General features: G+C 56.4%; 1 protein-coding gene across 3 annotated transcripts in view; it reads left to right on the top strand.

Annotated features, from left to right (window-relative positions):
- Nucleotides 1-14,081, top strand: part of UNC5B (unc-5 netrin receptor B) — a 54,915-nt gene extending 40,834 nt beyond the window's left edge. For 2 of the 3 annotated variants that reach the window (XM_069795822.1, XM_069795824.1), the window contains exons 3-17: nt 1,823-1,966; nt 3,677-3,780; nt 4,685-4,865; nt 5,431-5,598; nt 5,929-6,093; nt 6,885-6,917; nt 8,000-8,194; nt 8,654-9,049; nt 9,477-9,564; nt 9,654-9,822; nt 9,936-10,169; nt 11,091-11,240; nt 11,508-11,672; nt 11,763-11,947; nt 12,377-14,081. In XM_069795822.1, coding sequence (XP_069651923.1) covers nt 1,823-1,966; nt 3,677-3,780; nt 4,685-4,865; nt 5,431-5,598; nt 5,929-6,093; nt 6,885-6,917; nt 8,000-8,194; nt 8,654-9,049; nt 9,477-9,564; nt 9,654-9,822; nt 9,936-10,169; nt 11,091-11,240; nt 11,508-11,672; nt 11,763-11,947; nt 12,377-12,542 — 2,543 coding nt within the window. In that variant the 3' untranslated portion in view covers nt 12,543-14,081. The remainder of the gene's footprint in view (nt 1-1,822; nt 1,967-3,676; nt 3,781-4,684; nt 4,866-5,430; nt 5,599-5,928; nt 6,094-6,884; nt 6,918-7,999; nt 8,195-8,653; nt 9,050-9,476; nt 9,565-9,653; nt 9,823-9,935; nt 10,170-11,090; nt 11,241-11,507; nt 11,673-11,762; nt 11,948-12,376) is intronic. The other variant, XM_069795823.1, reaches the window with a different exon arrangement.

The following is a 14,081-nucleotide window of genomic DNA, read 5'->3' as shown; positions in this document are numbered from 1 at the left end:
GCAAAACAGGCTGGAGAAAACAGCAGAAAGTCTGTGCAGCAGGATCTTACCCTGTTTTAGGGGGCACTCATTTGCTTTGGGCCAGCATCTCCCTCTCAGATCCCAGTCTGCACATCCAGAACATGCGGCAGCAATTTGGGAAGGAAACAGCGTACACCTTCTTCACCCAGGCTTCAAAGATGGTATCGCTGCTATCAGTGAACAAACCTGACAATACCTTCAGTGCGGAGGTGATGCCGCGCATGTAAAACTCTGCCAGCGTGGTCATATCTGCCCGGCAGCTACCCTGAGAAGAAAGGAGCTGGAACCAAAATGGTTTACTGTGCTAAAAAAATCTGCGTTTGCAGCACCTGCCGTTTGTAGGGAAAGGTGCCGCAAAGAGGATGGGGGACGGCTCGCCGCAAAGCGACTGGTTAACACGGTTAGGCATTCGTGGCTTTTTAAGTGTCCTCAGTTAAAAGCTTGGAAAAAGGGACCTTTAAAAAAAAAAAAAAAAAGGCAACTTTCAAGATGACGTGTCTTGAATGAGCCAGGCTTGGTAATGCTCTGACTGCATCTGATCCAAAACATTTCATGCGGAAGAAAGCAAAAATAGGCCAAGTCAGAGAGTATAATTCAGCTGGACAAGAAGGGATGGTCGGTAAGAGCGGCTGTGTTTGGATGCCTGTAAGCCCTTTAAATAGTCACCGCTGTGAGCCATAAGCTCAGTCTACAGTTTTGAGTAGTCTTTGCTTTGGGAGGTTATGGAGATAGCAGGGCATTTGCAGGACGCTCCCCACCTTTGCAGGGCTGTTCAACCCACCCCACCGGGGCTGTCCAGAGAGACGAGATGGTTTTGAGCCATCTCCATCCTGGGTCCTTCTAAAAGCCCTAATTTCTCCAAAAGAGCTTGGCCCAAATGCCTTTCCCCCCCCCCCCCTTAATAGTGGCAAAATAAATCATATTTCCTTGGTGCGCGTTTGTCAGCTCTTTTGTGGGAAGGTGGCAGAGAGACAGTAATTGCTCCTCGCAGCACTGGGAGCAAGCTAACAAAATTATAGCTGGGGAGCATGCGGCTCTCTATCGCTGCGAAATTGAGGCCTTTTTATAAATAGAAGCTGCAGAAAAAGGGCAGGTGTTGCTTAATATAAGGAAAAGTAGCCCCGAGTCCCTCCCACCCTCGGCGATGGCCATGCCGTGAGGGGTTGATGCTTCAGGCGAGCCTCAGCGGTCCAGGGCACCGTGTCCTGGACGTGGTGGTGCCGCCTTTGTCATAGCACCCCTACCACGGCCAGGGTGTCCTGGCAGAGACTTCACGGGGGTGTTGGGGGGTTGATGGAGGTATGTAACCCTTTTTGGAGTCAGTGGGCATGAAATGCCATCATCGTTGGATGATTTCCGTAAGATTTTTTTATTTGCCTTGTTATATTTGTATTTAAACAGCAGCTGACAGAGATGGTTTCTCCCCCCTGCAGAGCCTCGGAGGCATCCTTCAAACGCCGGTGGGTGGGAAGGGGTCTGGGCAGGGACGGGGACATCAGTGCTGGGGGAGAGGGCTGGTGGAGGAGAGTGATGCCTCTTGAAATGGTTAAGAGGTCCTAGTCCTGCCCGGCCAGACTAAGGGAAAAAAAAAAGACAAGACTCCTCCACATCAGCTCCGAGTCACCCTCCGGAGTGAACAGTCTCCCTGGTTTGCAGAGGTGCCAAACCCTCCGAGATGCCTCCAACCCGCTGCCTCTGTCCTGGAGCTTTATGCAGCCACCAGCCCTCTTGGGTGCTGCCTCAGTTTCTCTCCTCCCGGCTGCTCTTGCCGAGCTGATGCCGTCCCTCTGTCCCCTTCCAGGGATGCTGGTGCGGGAGGTGCAGATCGAGGTCTCCCGGCAGCAAGTGGAGGAGCTCTTCGGCTTAGAAGATTACTGGTGCCAGTGCGTGGCCTGGAGCTCCGCGGGCACCACGAAGAGCCGCAGGGCGTACGTCCGCATAGCGTGTAAGTGCCCAGTATGCGTAGTGCTTGCTCAGATGTGACCCCTCCGGCAGCGCTCCTGCCCCCTGCCCCTCTGCGAGAGCCTCCTGCGCCCACCCGCGCTGCCTCAGTTCTTGTTCCATGTACATCAACGCTTCTCCCACCTTCTTTTCCACTTTGGGGGCCCCAAAAGGTTTCCAGAGGGTATGACCCACTGATTTCGAAATTGTTTGCAAAGCCTGAAGTGTGACCCTGGATCCCAGGCTACGTGGGTGTGCTGCTTCTGGTAGGAACACCAGCTGAAATAGCGGCCATTCCCATTCATTCCCAGCTTCCCGGGATCCCTGAGACACGGTGGGTGCAGATGAGTGGGGTTGGCCATTTCCAAAAGTTGGCTCCCTGTTGAAAGCAGTGCTTTTTGATCAGTTGGAGGTGACCCATGCTTGCTGCATGGCCCTGGTCTTACCTTCCCATCCCAGTTCTGGCTTTGCATCTGAGCGGGCATCGTCCTGACCTACCTGGGCGAGAAGCCGTGGCGCTACCTGGGTTAATACCGCATTGCCCATCAGCCTGCTCAGCTCTTCCTGGTGCTTTATTATCATTAATAACCCAGTGGTTAGCACCTTGCATGCTTTGCCTGACTCAGCGAGTCCGTGTCCCTGGAGTCCCTGCTGTCATATGTCACTTCTCTAAGCTGCTGTTTGTGGGTGTCAGCCTGATTAAGGGCGAGTTAATCAGGCTGTTGCAAGGCTGAATTTGCTCTCTTAGCAAATGAGATGGCAAAGCTATAGGAGAATGGCCAGGCTTCCCCAGTCGTAAACAGAGTTTGCTATTAGAGGGCTAATAATCCAGCACATTATCCAAAACGGAGGTGGCTGGTGAAGCAGCTATGCTGCTGAAGGATTTAGTCTGAATGGGGAAAATGTTACGAGGCGCAGGGCTGGCTACTGAGGGAGCCCTTTTGTCCGGCCCCAGCCAAGGATTTGGCGTTTCTTGGTGCCGAGCAGATGAGAAGAACCGAGGATTCGCTGCCCTGGACCAGTGGGAGCTGCAGCTGTAGAGGGCTGGGTGCTGTAACGGAGGATTGCAGCACCATCTAGTGATGCTCCTCCTTTCAAGGCACCCGAGTGGGACCCTGCCATGTCCTCCACGTCCCTGGGGGGCTCTGCTCGGCTTCTCACCTCTCCCTCTCCCCCAGTTTGGCACCGGAGTGCGATGGCCGGGTTTCCAGCAAGTCTGGGGATGTGGCTCAGCCAGGATCAACTGGGGCACAGCCAAGCAACAAGCCCCCGTAGCCCTGAAATTTGGGGATTCGCTTCGGTGCTGACGTGGGAGCCGAGCTGTTGTACAAATCTCATTTCCCTCCCTTCAAGCAAAGAAGGGTCCTGGTGCAGAGTCTAGAGCGGGGGGGAAGAAACAGAGGGTTGAAGAAAGAGGGGTTAAGCTGAGGTTTAGCCCTAAAAGGAAAAGACAGGAGGGGGTATAAGCTTGCAAGCGTGTGAAGGAGGAAAGGCATTGTCCTCAAGCACCGTGTGCTGTCCTGAATCCATCCTGGAAAAGATGCTTTTTCGGCCCCTTCCAGGACATGTTTTGCTCTAGGCATGCTATGCCAGAGAGCTTTCCCTACTCGTGGGCTCCTGGTGCCAAGGCGATGCTCTCTCCCCACCAAGGATTTGCAGGTTGCCCTCTTTCTGCAGTGGGCTGGTAACCCCTGGGTTTTCCTTTCCCTCCCAGACCTACGGAAGAACTTTGACCAGGAGCCGCTGGGCAAGGAGGTCCCGCTGGAGCACGAGGTCCTGCTGCAGTGCCGCCCACCCGAGGGGGTGCCGCAGGCCGAGGTGAGCAGCTCAGCAGCCCCAAGAAATGCCCGGTGGGGTGTCCCCTCCCGTCCCGGGGAGAGACGGGGCATGTCCTTGCGAGATGGCTTGCGGCCGTGATGGATGGCCTCGTGCCGAGACCATCAGCTTTCATTATTCAGCAGAAATGTGTATTTTGGGCAGTGGATCTGTTACTCTGACATCTAATAACACATGTAACCTCAGCACCTGCTCAACCTACCTCTCCAACGCTTCCTGATGTGCTGTTAACCCGTTAGAAGGAAGATCTAACGAGGCACCCAATGACTTGTCTGGAGGGGAGCGCTCACAAGCGAGAGCCAAGGGCTGGGAAAGTCAATACAGATGGGTTTCCCTAGCACGGTAGCGGTGGTTTCCTTGTCCACAGCTCCGTCAGGCCCCTGGAGCTGTGTGTTGGTGGTAGCCATACTGTCCCATCCTTGGCCAAAACAGCAGTAATGTGTCCCAGTCAGGCCTGGTTTGGCCCAGGTTTCAAGGAGAAATAAATACAGTTAGAGGCAAGGTTGGCCAGTCAACGGTTGTGGTGCTGAGGACATCGGTGGTCTCAGTGATGAAGATGGGGAAGGCTTTGGGACAGGTCAAAGGCTAGTCCGAGGGGTTTTGCTCTCTATCAGGGCTGGTGATTTTAGCCCCTCCAGCCTGATGTTTCTCCTTGCTTGTGCCTTTATGCACGCTCGGTGACGGTATCGATTCACGCCCTTCCCAAACAGCCTAGTTAAGCCGTTGTGTCCTAGCTTAGCTTCGGGGCTCTTGGAGACCCTCGTGGTGGGGAGCATGTGGGATGGGTGTTTCCACTGAAACCCATGATGAGCTTTCCCTGGCTGAGTGTTCAGTTCTTGTTCAGCTTAATCACTGTCCTTACCCATCCCTGCCTTTGCCTTGCCAGGTGGAGTGGCTGAGGAACGAGGATGTCATCGATCCCACCCAGGACACCAACTTCCTGATCACCATCGATCACAACCTCATCATCAAGCAGGCCCGGCTCTTGGACACTGCTAATTACACCTGCATGGCCAAGAACATCGTGGCCAAGCGCCGGAGCACCACGGCCGCTGTCATCGTCTACGGTACCGGCCCTTGCTCTTGGGAAGGGGACCTTTGCTGCTGGCCATGTCTCCAAGCCAAGGGGAAATACGGGCACTTTCTGGGAGTGGTAGGAGTGAACCCCACCAGGGCATTGCATTAAATTAGGTAATAGCCGATGTCTGCAAAACCAGAACCTCTACTAGCTTGTACAGGCTATTAGGAGAAGTTATTAGGTGTAGGTATTTCCAAGCCTTCTCGGTTGGGTACGAAGGTGGGTGGAGGTTGAACCCAGCTGGGTTGCTTTGACTCTCAAAGCAGCCGAAAAGCTGCATTTGGCTGAACTTTCCTATGAAACCAAAGATCTGCTGTGGCCAGATGCAAAAATATTTGCAAAGTGGAAAAAGGACCAAAGCAGGCTTGAGCATCTTGTGCGTGGGGTGTGCGGCACAAGGAGGAGTCTCGGGATTTGCTTTTCATGAGGCTGAGCTGTTCCAGGGTGTCACAGAAGATGTAAGGACAGAGGACCCGATGAAGCCTAGGCTTAGCTCCAGTCCCTGCTGAAATGGGCTCCGTTGATGTGTTACTGCTGTCCGTCTCCTCTTGCAGTGAACGGTGGCTGGTCCACCTGGTCCGAGTGGTCTCCTTGCAACAACCGCTGCGGCCGGGGCTGGCAGAAGCGCACCCGGACGTGCACCAACCCTGCGCCGCTGAACGGCGGCTCCTTCTGTGATGGGCAGCCTTTCCAGAAAATCACCTGCACCACCCTCTGCCCAGGTAAGGCGGGTTCAGAAACCAGCTTGCCCGCGCTGCCCGTCCCCCAGGTTGCACGGTCCAGCTGTGCTCCTGGTGCTCCCCAAGGAGACAGGGGCTCAGGAGACCAGCCCAAAGCATCTTTCGGTCTGCCAAGACCTGAAAGAGCTGGAGACGTCTGCAGAGACACAACAGGGCTGGGTTTGCTGGGAGAATGCTCCCCAAAGGTCGCTGGAAGCCCCGAGATGGGCACGGGCACCTTTCTGGTGCCGGAGACGTGCCGGCACCGGGGGGGACGAGCCCTGAGGCCGTGCCGAGGGGTGTACCGACGCGCCTGTGTTTGGTGGCCCGCAGTGGACGGCGCGTGGACGGAGTGGAGCAAGTGGTCGGCGTGCAGCACCGAGTGCACCCACTGGCGCAGCCGCGAGTGTGCCGCCCCGGCCCCCCGCAACGGCGGCAAGGACTGCAGCGGCGTGCTGCTCGACTCCAAAAACTGCACCGATGGGCTCTGCCTGCAGAGTGAGTATGCGGGCAGGCGGGCAGGGACCGGTGCCGGACACGATGCTGGCGGTCGTGGTGCTCCGGCGCTCGGCCACGCTGTTGTTGGCTGTGCCTCCAAGTTGATGCGGCAGGCAGCAGCGCCGCTGGCACCTGATTTTTAACTTGTGTCTTGAACAAGGGTTTTTTTAACCAGACTCACCCTTTCCAAAGCTCGTTCTCACTTGCTGGAAAGAAAGGTTTGGGAATTTTTGGTGGGATCTAAATGTCCCACCAAGCCTTCCGAAGCGGCGCTAGGTTTGGGGTCTCTGCTGAAATAAGGCTGGTTGCGGTTAGTGGGGGCAAGCCAGGGTGGGTTTCGCAGCCCCACCATGAAAACACCCGACCTGGGCCATTGCTCGGTAGGAGACCTGGAGCAGCAGCTAGGAAAAAAACCCAATAATCGTAATAATGGCGCTGCTACGCTATGAGTGGGCACGCCGAAGGCTGAGCAGCCGATGCTGCCACCTGCTGCTGTGTGACACCACTGTCCCTTTAAAACTGCCGCAGCCAGAAATGCCCAAAGTCCTGTCAGCTGGGGACATGTTCCCTAGGGGCTGGCTGGGCATGGGGACATCCTCATCACCAAGCTTCTACCTGGCTTTCTGCATGCCCCGGGGAATGATTCTGCTCTCCCATCGCTCCCCACCATGCTGCGGTTCCTCGTGCCCCCCCGGGCCGGCTTCCCCCACCACCAACTTTTGTTTCATCTCATCCCCATCGCACCATCGCCACCTTCACCTTTTGTTTTCTAACTTTTTTTTTCCTAACAGATAAAAGAGTTCTAAGCGAACCCAAAAGCCACCGTAAGTGCTCATTTCATGGCCATTTTGTTTCTTTGCGAGGCATTGCTTTGGTTTTGCTCTGTCGCATCCACGGTAGGGCTCCACGGCAGCTGGGGCAGGACAAGGGTGGGAAGAGGGAGCAGCTAAAGCCCACTCCAAAACTCCAGTGTACGTTAAATCCCGTGCTTTGCTTGAAGCTATAAATACGACCCACTTTTGCCGCCGGTGTCACACCACCAAAGCTACTCCAGCATCAGCACCCCTCCACGAGGATTCCCTTCCTCGAGTTAGGGGGCCTGGGGGGTGCATCAGCGTTCCAGTTTCTGGCATGCAGAGGAGTGGGGCTTGGGGACGAAGGGACACCTCCCAGAAGCGGCATAGTCCTAACGCGGCTGAGATCGCCAGGCTTAGGACAGGGCTTCGCTCCGGCGCGAAACCATAGAAACCAAGGGATGCGGGCGAGCGTGGAGCGGGGAAGGAGAGAAGGATGGGCTGAGCATGCTCAGCGCCTGCTGCTGGAGCCTTCACCGTGCTCTGCCTTCCCTCTTCATCCCTCTTCTTTCGGGGCAGATATAGCCAAGATACACCAGGCGTTTAAAGACCGAGAGCCTTGTGGCAGGGGAAGGGAAAATGGGGAATCTGAGGGGTGTCTGTTATATAGATAGAGTGATGCTCAGTCTTTCTGGATGGACGCATAGCTCAGGTACATATATATGAGATGCATGGATAGGCATTACGTTTACTCCTCGGGGCTGTCTCTGTTAGGATGTGAGGGTTGATAGCTTTGTGAATCCGACCTGCGCAAACCTAATGTTTCTGGGCTTCTTGGTGCTCAAGTAAAGTTTGCACGAGCCGTGGCAAGGTGTCCTCCAAAGGTGTGAGGGCTTCAACCCCATCTCAATCTCTGGCATCACTCTGACTTCTGGACTGCTCTTAGAAAACACCCTCCATCCTCCTGCCACAGCCTTTCCAGCAGGCCCAGTACACATCTTCCCCTTTGTGCCTATGTCCTGAGTTAGTGGTAGGGCTGGGGAGCACTGGTGGGTCTTGACATGCATTTCTGGTGCTCCTTTTTTCACCTCTGTTCCTTTAATCCCTCCCAGTGCTGGAGGCCACAGGCGACGTGGCCCTGTACGCCGGGCTGGTGGTGGCCATTTTTGTGTTCATCGTGATCCTCATGGCTGTGGGGGTGGTGGTGTACCGGAGGAGATGCCGGGATTTCGACACGGACATCACGGACTCATCAGCCGCTCTGACCGGAGGCTTCCACCCTGTCAACTTCAAGACCTCCCGGCATGGTAAGAGCCATAGCCCATGCAGGTCCTGCTTGCCAGCTCAAGCCCAGGCAGAAAGAAAGTCAGGCTGCAAATCGCAGTAGGGGACAGGTCCCCGGTGAACCCCCAGCCCCAATTTTCTAGGAGAATATGCTGATTTTTGAAGGCTGAGGGCTCCGTGGAAGTGGTCAGGTGTTGATGGTGGGAATCGGGGCAAAGCATCTGCAAAGCAGACGCGGTGGGGATTTACTGTAGGATGCTGCTCCTCGCCTACTCGTGATGCGGAGCAGTTCCCTTCCAAGTGCCCGGTGGAAGGCGGACAGATGCAGCCCAGAGCTGTCCCCGTTGTACCTCCTGCGCACCCTCTGTCCCTCGCTGGGCGAGGAGGGCTCTTCGCAGGCATATCTCCCAGTCGAGCGGTGCTTTTACATCCCCTCGTCGCCACTGCCGTCTTCATCCCATCCGTGTTTCCTCCTCCTGCAGACAACCCGCAGCTGCTGCACCCCTCGATGCAGCCGGACCTGACGGCCAGCGCGGGGGTGTACCGCGGCCCCATGTACGCCCTGCAGGACTCCTCCGACAAGATCCCCATGACCAACTCCCCCCTGCTCGACCCCCTCCCCAACCTCAAGATCAAGGTGTACAACTCCTCCACCGCCTCCTCCTCCTCGCCGGGGCTCCACGACGGGACAGACCTGCTCGGGGGGGTCCCCGCCACCGGCACCTACCCGGCGGACACCACCAGGGACGGCCACTTCGCGAACGTGCGGAGCAAAGCCCTGGGCTCCCAGCATCTCCTCAGCTTGCCGCGGGAGCACGGCAATAGTGCCAGCGGCACGTTTGGCTACCTGGGGGGAAGGCTCACCATACCGGGCACTGGTAAGCCCCGGGATTGGGGAGGAGGGCTCATTTGGCTGCCGAATGATCGAGGAGTTGCTCTTGTCCCAGCAGACCTGCCTGCTGTGAGCGGCCCTTTGCTGTCCCAAATCTGGCTCAGGGGAGGAAGGCAGCAAGCCATTCCCAAGCCGGGCTTCTCCGGCTGGAGGTCACAGCCTCCTGGGACTTCCCTGCCATCGATCCAGGGCCTGTGCCTTGCAAAAAGATCCAACCCCTGGTTTTCCTTCCCAATGCAGTGGCCTGGCTCCTCCCTGCAAGCTGAGGAACATCTGGAGATGTTTCTCCTGGGGCACTCTGGGCTGCCCTAGCTCACTGCTGTCCTTGTGCTCGCCAGCCGGGGCGGAGGGGTGGTTTCTCCCTGGCGGTTTCTCCTTCAGTTTGTGACTAAAGCCTGTGTGTGCCGTGCTAGGGGTGAGCCTGCTGGTGCCCCACGGGGCCATCCCCCAGGGGAAGTTCTACGAGATGTACCTGGTCCTCAACAAGGCAGAGAGCGCCCTGTAAGTCACGCCGCGCCACCCGGGCTTCTGCTCTTCGTTGGCCGCCGTGAGGCTTTCTTTCCAACCGGTGTCCCCTCTCCTCTTCCCAGCCTGCCCTCTGAAGGCACGCAGACGGTGCTGAGCCCAGCGGTGACCTGCGGACCCACCGGCTTGCTCCTGTGCCGTCCCGTCGTCCTGACCATTCCTCACTGTGCCGATGTGGGCTCCTCAGATTGGATTTACCAGCTGAAAACACAGTCCCACCAGGGCAACTGGGAGGTAAGGTGGGAACGCAGGTCCTGCAGCCAGAGAAGACCACGAGCGTTGTGGGACGCGGCTCCAAGCAAACCCCCCTGGATGGTGGGCTGACCCCCAACCTTGATTCCCTGTAGGAAGTTGTGACCCTGGATGAGGAGACCCTCAACACTCCCTGCTACTGCCAGCTGGAAGCCAAGTCCTGCCACATTTTGCTAGACCAGCTTGGCACCTACGTCTTCGTGGGAGAGTCCTACTCCAGGTCAGCCATCAAGAGGCTCCAGCTGGCAATCTTCGCCCCCACCGTTTGCACCTCCCTGGAGTACAGCCTCAAGGTCTACTGCTTGGAGGACACGCCAGACGCTCTGAAGGTAACGCCGCCGGCGCGAGCTGCCCCTGCTTCCCCAAGCTGTTTGCGCTGGAGGCGAGATGCTGCCTGGTGCCTCTCAGGATGGCCTGGCCCCAGGGAGCAGACAACCTGATGCAACTGCCTGCAAAGTGACCACAGTGAAATAATAAGCGTGTTTACTGCTTTCCCCGTCCTTCCTCACCCTCTCCGAAGGCAACGATGGGGGTGTCGCTTAGCTCCTAAACTGGGCCCCCTTTCTGCAGACGTTACATGAGAGGTTTTGGTGCTGCTGGGTGGGTTTTCTCTCTCCTACGCAGAAAACACTCGCTGCTGTGATTTGCCTCCATTTTCTAGAGATCCTGTTATTCCTGCAGAGAGATGTGTCTCTCCCCTCCTTGGGAGGGTTTTGTGACATAGGTAACATCGAGTGCAGCACGGGAAGGTTGAGTTTTGATGCTTTGGCTGCCTGGACCACCGGTGCAGTGGCTGTTTTAATTCCCTGTGACTTGTCCTGTGGTGTCAGGATTGCTGTAGTGCCTCTAGGTGGAGATGTAGGCAGCGCTCTGGCTCCTGGATTGCATTTTTCTCCTAAGAGCTGCTGGTGTAATAGTGGGATGGTGTTAAAAACAGATAGGGTGGCACTCCTCAAGAGAGTGCCCGACCTTTGTGTAGTCTGAGGAGTAGAGAGGCGTATATGGATGCTCACGTGTTATAAAATTCAAGCTGTAGGTGGGGCTGGCGCGTGAGATGAGTTGGCAAGTTCTTGGAGAGCAGCTGTCAGGGTGGCAAAGGCTGCTCTCCTGGGGAGGACTCCCGGCGGGCTTGTTGCTGCTGCTGGCTCGTCTTCTGGCAGGAACGTGCCTGGCTTTGGGTATGGAGGCGGGGAGAGCAGCAGCCCCTGCTCTTCTCCTGGGTCTCACGCTGCCTGTCCCGCTGCCCGCAGGAGGTGCTGGAGCTGGAGCGGACGCTGGGGGGGTACCTGCTGGAGGAGCCCAAGTCCCTGCCCTTCAAGGACAGCTACCACAACCTGCGCCTCTCCATCCACGACATCCCCCATGCGCTGTGGAGGAGCAAGCTGCTAGCCAAATACCAGGTGAGGGGCTGAGGCGGGGGCAGCCGGGGTCCCAGAGCGGGGACACCATCTTCAGCCAGGCACCGTGGGGTTGTGAGTGCCCCGGTCTTGTCTCCAAAGTTGTCTCCCTAAGGGATGGAGGAGGAAGGGGGACCGGTTTTCTGGTCTTTCCTGGTGGGATGCTGTCTGTGGAGTCCCATCGCATCCCCGTGGGGTGGCTGGAGGAGGTGGGATCTCCCGAGGGAGCTGCTGGAGCCTTCGCTGAGCCCACGCTTTGGTGGTCCGCAGGAAATCCCCTTCTATCACATCTGGAGCGGCAGCCAGCGAGCCCTGCACTGCACCTTCACGCTGGAGAGGTACAGCCAGGCTTCCACCGAGCTCACCTGCAAGATCTGCGTCCGTCAGGTGGAAGGGGAAGGGCAGATCTTCCAGCTCCACGTCACGCTGGGAGAGGTGAGCGGTGGGGAGGTGGGCGGACAGCAAGGGGACACGCTCGGGAGCCGCTTTGTGCTGCAACATCTCGCCTCGTCCTTCCCCTCGCAGCACGCCAGCTCCTTCGACACCCTCCGCTCCCACCACAGCGGTGCCACCGCCACCACCACCCAGCTGGGACCCTACGCCTTCAAAATCCCCCTCTCCATCCGGCAGAAGATCTGCAACAGCCTGGATGCTCCCAACTCCAGGGGAAACGACTGGAGGCTTCTCGCCCAGAAGCTTTCCATGGACCGGTGGGTCTCCCCCCAGCTAGGTTATGTCCAGCTGTATAGGCCCACCCATAAATATGGATATAGCTACGCATGGTTATACCCATCTAGATCCATGCATCCATCTGTGCCACAGTCCCGGGGCTCTTGTCACTTTGAACTGGCCCTTATTTATCTGGGCCGGTGCTCGGGCCGTTCCTGCCGGGGTCCCACCTCTGAGGACCGAAGGAAGGGAGGGTAATTTCAGCAAAACAAAGCTTACGTTGCTTTCGCACGAACGCCAGGTCGGTGTAAAAATTGAAGACTGTGTCTCAAGGGCGTTGGCATTCGTGTTACGGTATTTCCATCAGGGTTCGTGCTGCGAAGAGGTTTGCTGCTCCGGCATCCTCCCTCCTTCCGTCCCCCGAAGGGCATCGCGCCGACCTGGACCTCCTCTCTGTTTCCCCTTCGCAGGTATCTGAACTACTTTGCCACCAAAGCCAGCCCCACCGGGGTGCTCCTGGACTTATGGGAAGCCGAGCACCAAGACGACGGCGATCTCAACACCCTGGCCAGTGCCTTAGAAGAGATGGGCAAGAGCGAGATGCTGGTGGTCATGGCCACGGAAGGCGACTGCTGATGATGCTCCCCACGGCTGGCTGGCCAGGAGGACGAAACGGGGAGGGGGGACGAGGTGGGGGGACCCTTCCCCGACGGCAGGGGGAGGCACATCCATCCCTGGGCAGCGGCTGAGCGAGGAAGGGCCGAGGCCGTCGCTTCGCCCTCCCTCCCCGCATCGCTGTCAGCCTTAGAGACCCATCCTCAGCGTTTACAAGCAATTCAAGTGTTACGCAGCATTCCTCCTCCTCCTCTTCCTCCTCGTGGCGTGGGGAGGAATTAGGGCTTCTCGAGTCGGGACGGGGGCTTTCCTTCTCCTTCTTCGTTTAGGTTCCCCTCTTCCTCCTTTAATAGCATTTCTGCGTTGAAGAGACGAGTACAATCTAGGCGAACGGCTTACTTCTGTCAAAAGCTTCAGACAGCTTAACAAGGCAAATAAGAAAGAAAAAAGGAAAAAAAAAAGTTTCTTAGGAAACGCAAATAATTTATTATCCAGATCTTTGGATGAGTCCTTTTTAAAAAAAAAAAAAAGAGGAAAAAAAATTAAAAAAAAAAAGACAGATTTATAAATCTTTTTTTGTGCGTGAGAGCAAGAGCGTTGCTGTGGTCGGGGTGGCAGAGAGAGAGAGATTTAAATGAACACTCTTTTGTAGGGAAAAGCGTGCGATCCAAGTTGAGCAAAACGTGTTTACATGTCCTGGGACCCCCAGGGAGTCTGTAGGGTGAAGTGCCTCTACGCCCCTCTGGTTCAGGGCCAGCTGAGACCCTCCCCAAGATTTTTTCCTTGCAAACTCCCCTTTCCCCAGCAGCAATGCCCAGCAGAGCGAGGGATCCCCCTCCGCCTGCCAGGAGGGATGAGGGATGCTGCCCTGCATTTAGGGTTCGGGGAGGGGGGGGAGTGCAACCAGATATGGGTATTTTTAATGAATTCTTCCCTGGCATCGTTTGGGGGAGCTTTTTAGGATGACTACGCCTTCATTTACATAACTTCAGTACAAACCAAAGAGTTCAGTCCTGCACCAAGCTACCGACCCACAGGCCAAAGGGGGGGATGTTTTAAACCCATCAGGATTTTGCAGTGAGCACCCCAAACCTGGGCTCGGGGATCAGAGGGAGGTGACGAGCAGCTCGTGGAGGGGTCCAGGGAGAGCAGAGGGCTGGCGAGCCAGGATGTGGCCCCTCGCAAACCGCGTCGGTCTCGGGTCCGTGCACTCGCGCCTGGTTTTTGATGCAGTATTTCAGCAGGGATTCCGGGAGGGAGACTTTGGTATCTGCAAGTTGCAAGCCAGGCTGAGCGTTTTCACGCAAAGGACGGCATTGTAAGCGGTGATCGGGTTTCCATCCTCTCATTCCAGCTCCTTTTTTTCCCTGTAACAGACTTTGTGTAACGATGGAGAAGCTGTGGGATGAATGGAAAGTAATCAAGGGGTAGACAGGAACGAGGTTCCTCACAAAGATACGGTGTCTCAATGAAGGTAAAAATTTAGATTGCCTGCAGATAGAAATAGTTACTCAGCGAGTGCTATATCTTAGAAATTTGTCTGTTTTTAAAAAAAATAAA

Source organism: Haliaeetus albicilla, chromosome 11, assembly GCF_947461875.1.
Source record: "Haliaeetus albicilla chromosome 11, bHalAlb1.1, whole genome shotgun sequence".
In the NCBI taxonomy this organism is placed as follows: domain Eukaryota; kingdom Metazoa; phylum Chordata; class Aves; order Accipitriformes; family Accipitridae; genus Haliaeetus; species Haliaeetus albicilla.
This window is presented reverse-complemented; position numbering and strand designations above follow the sequence as displayed.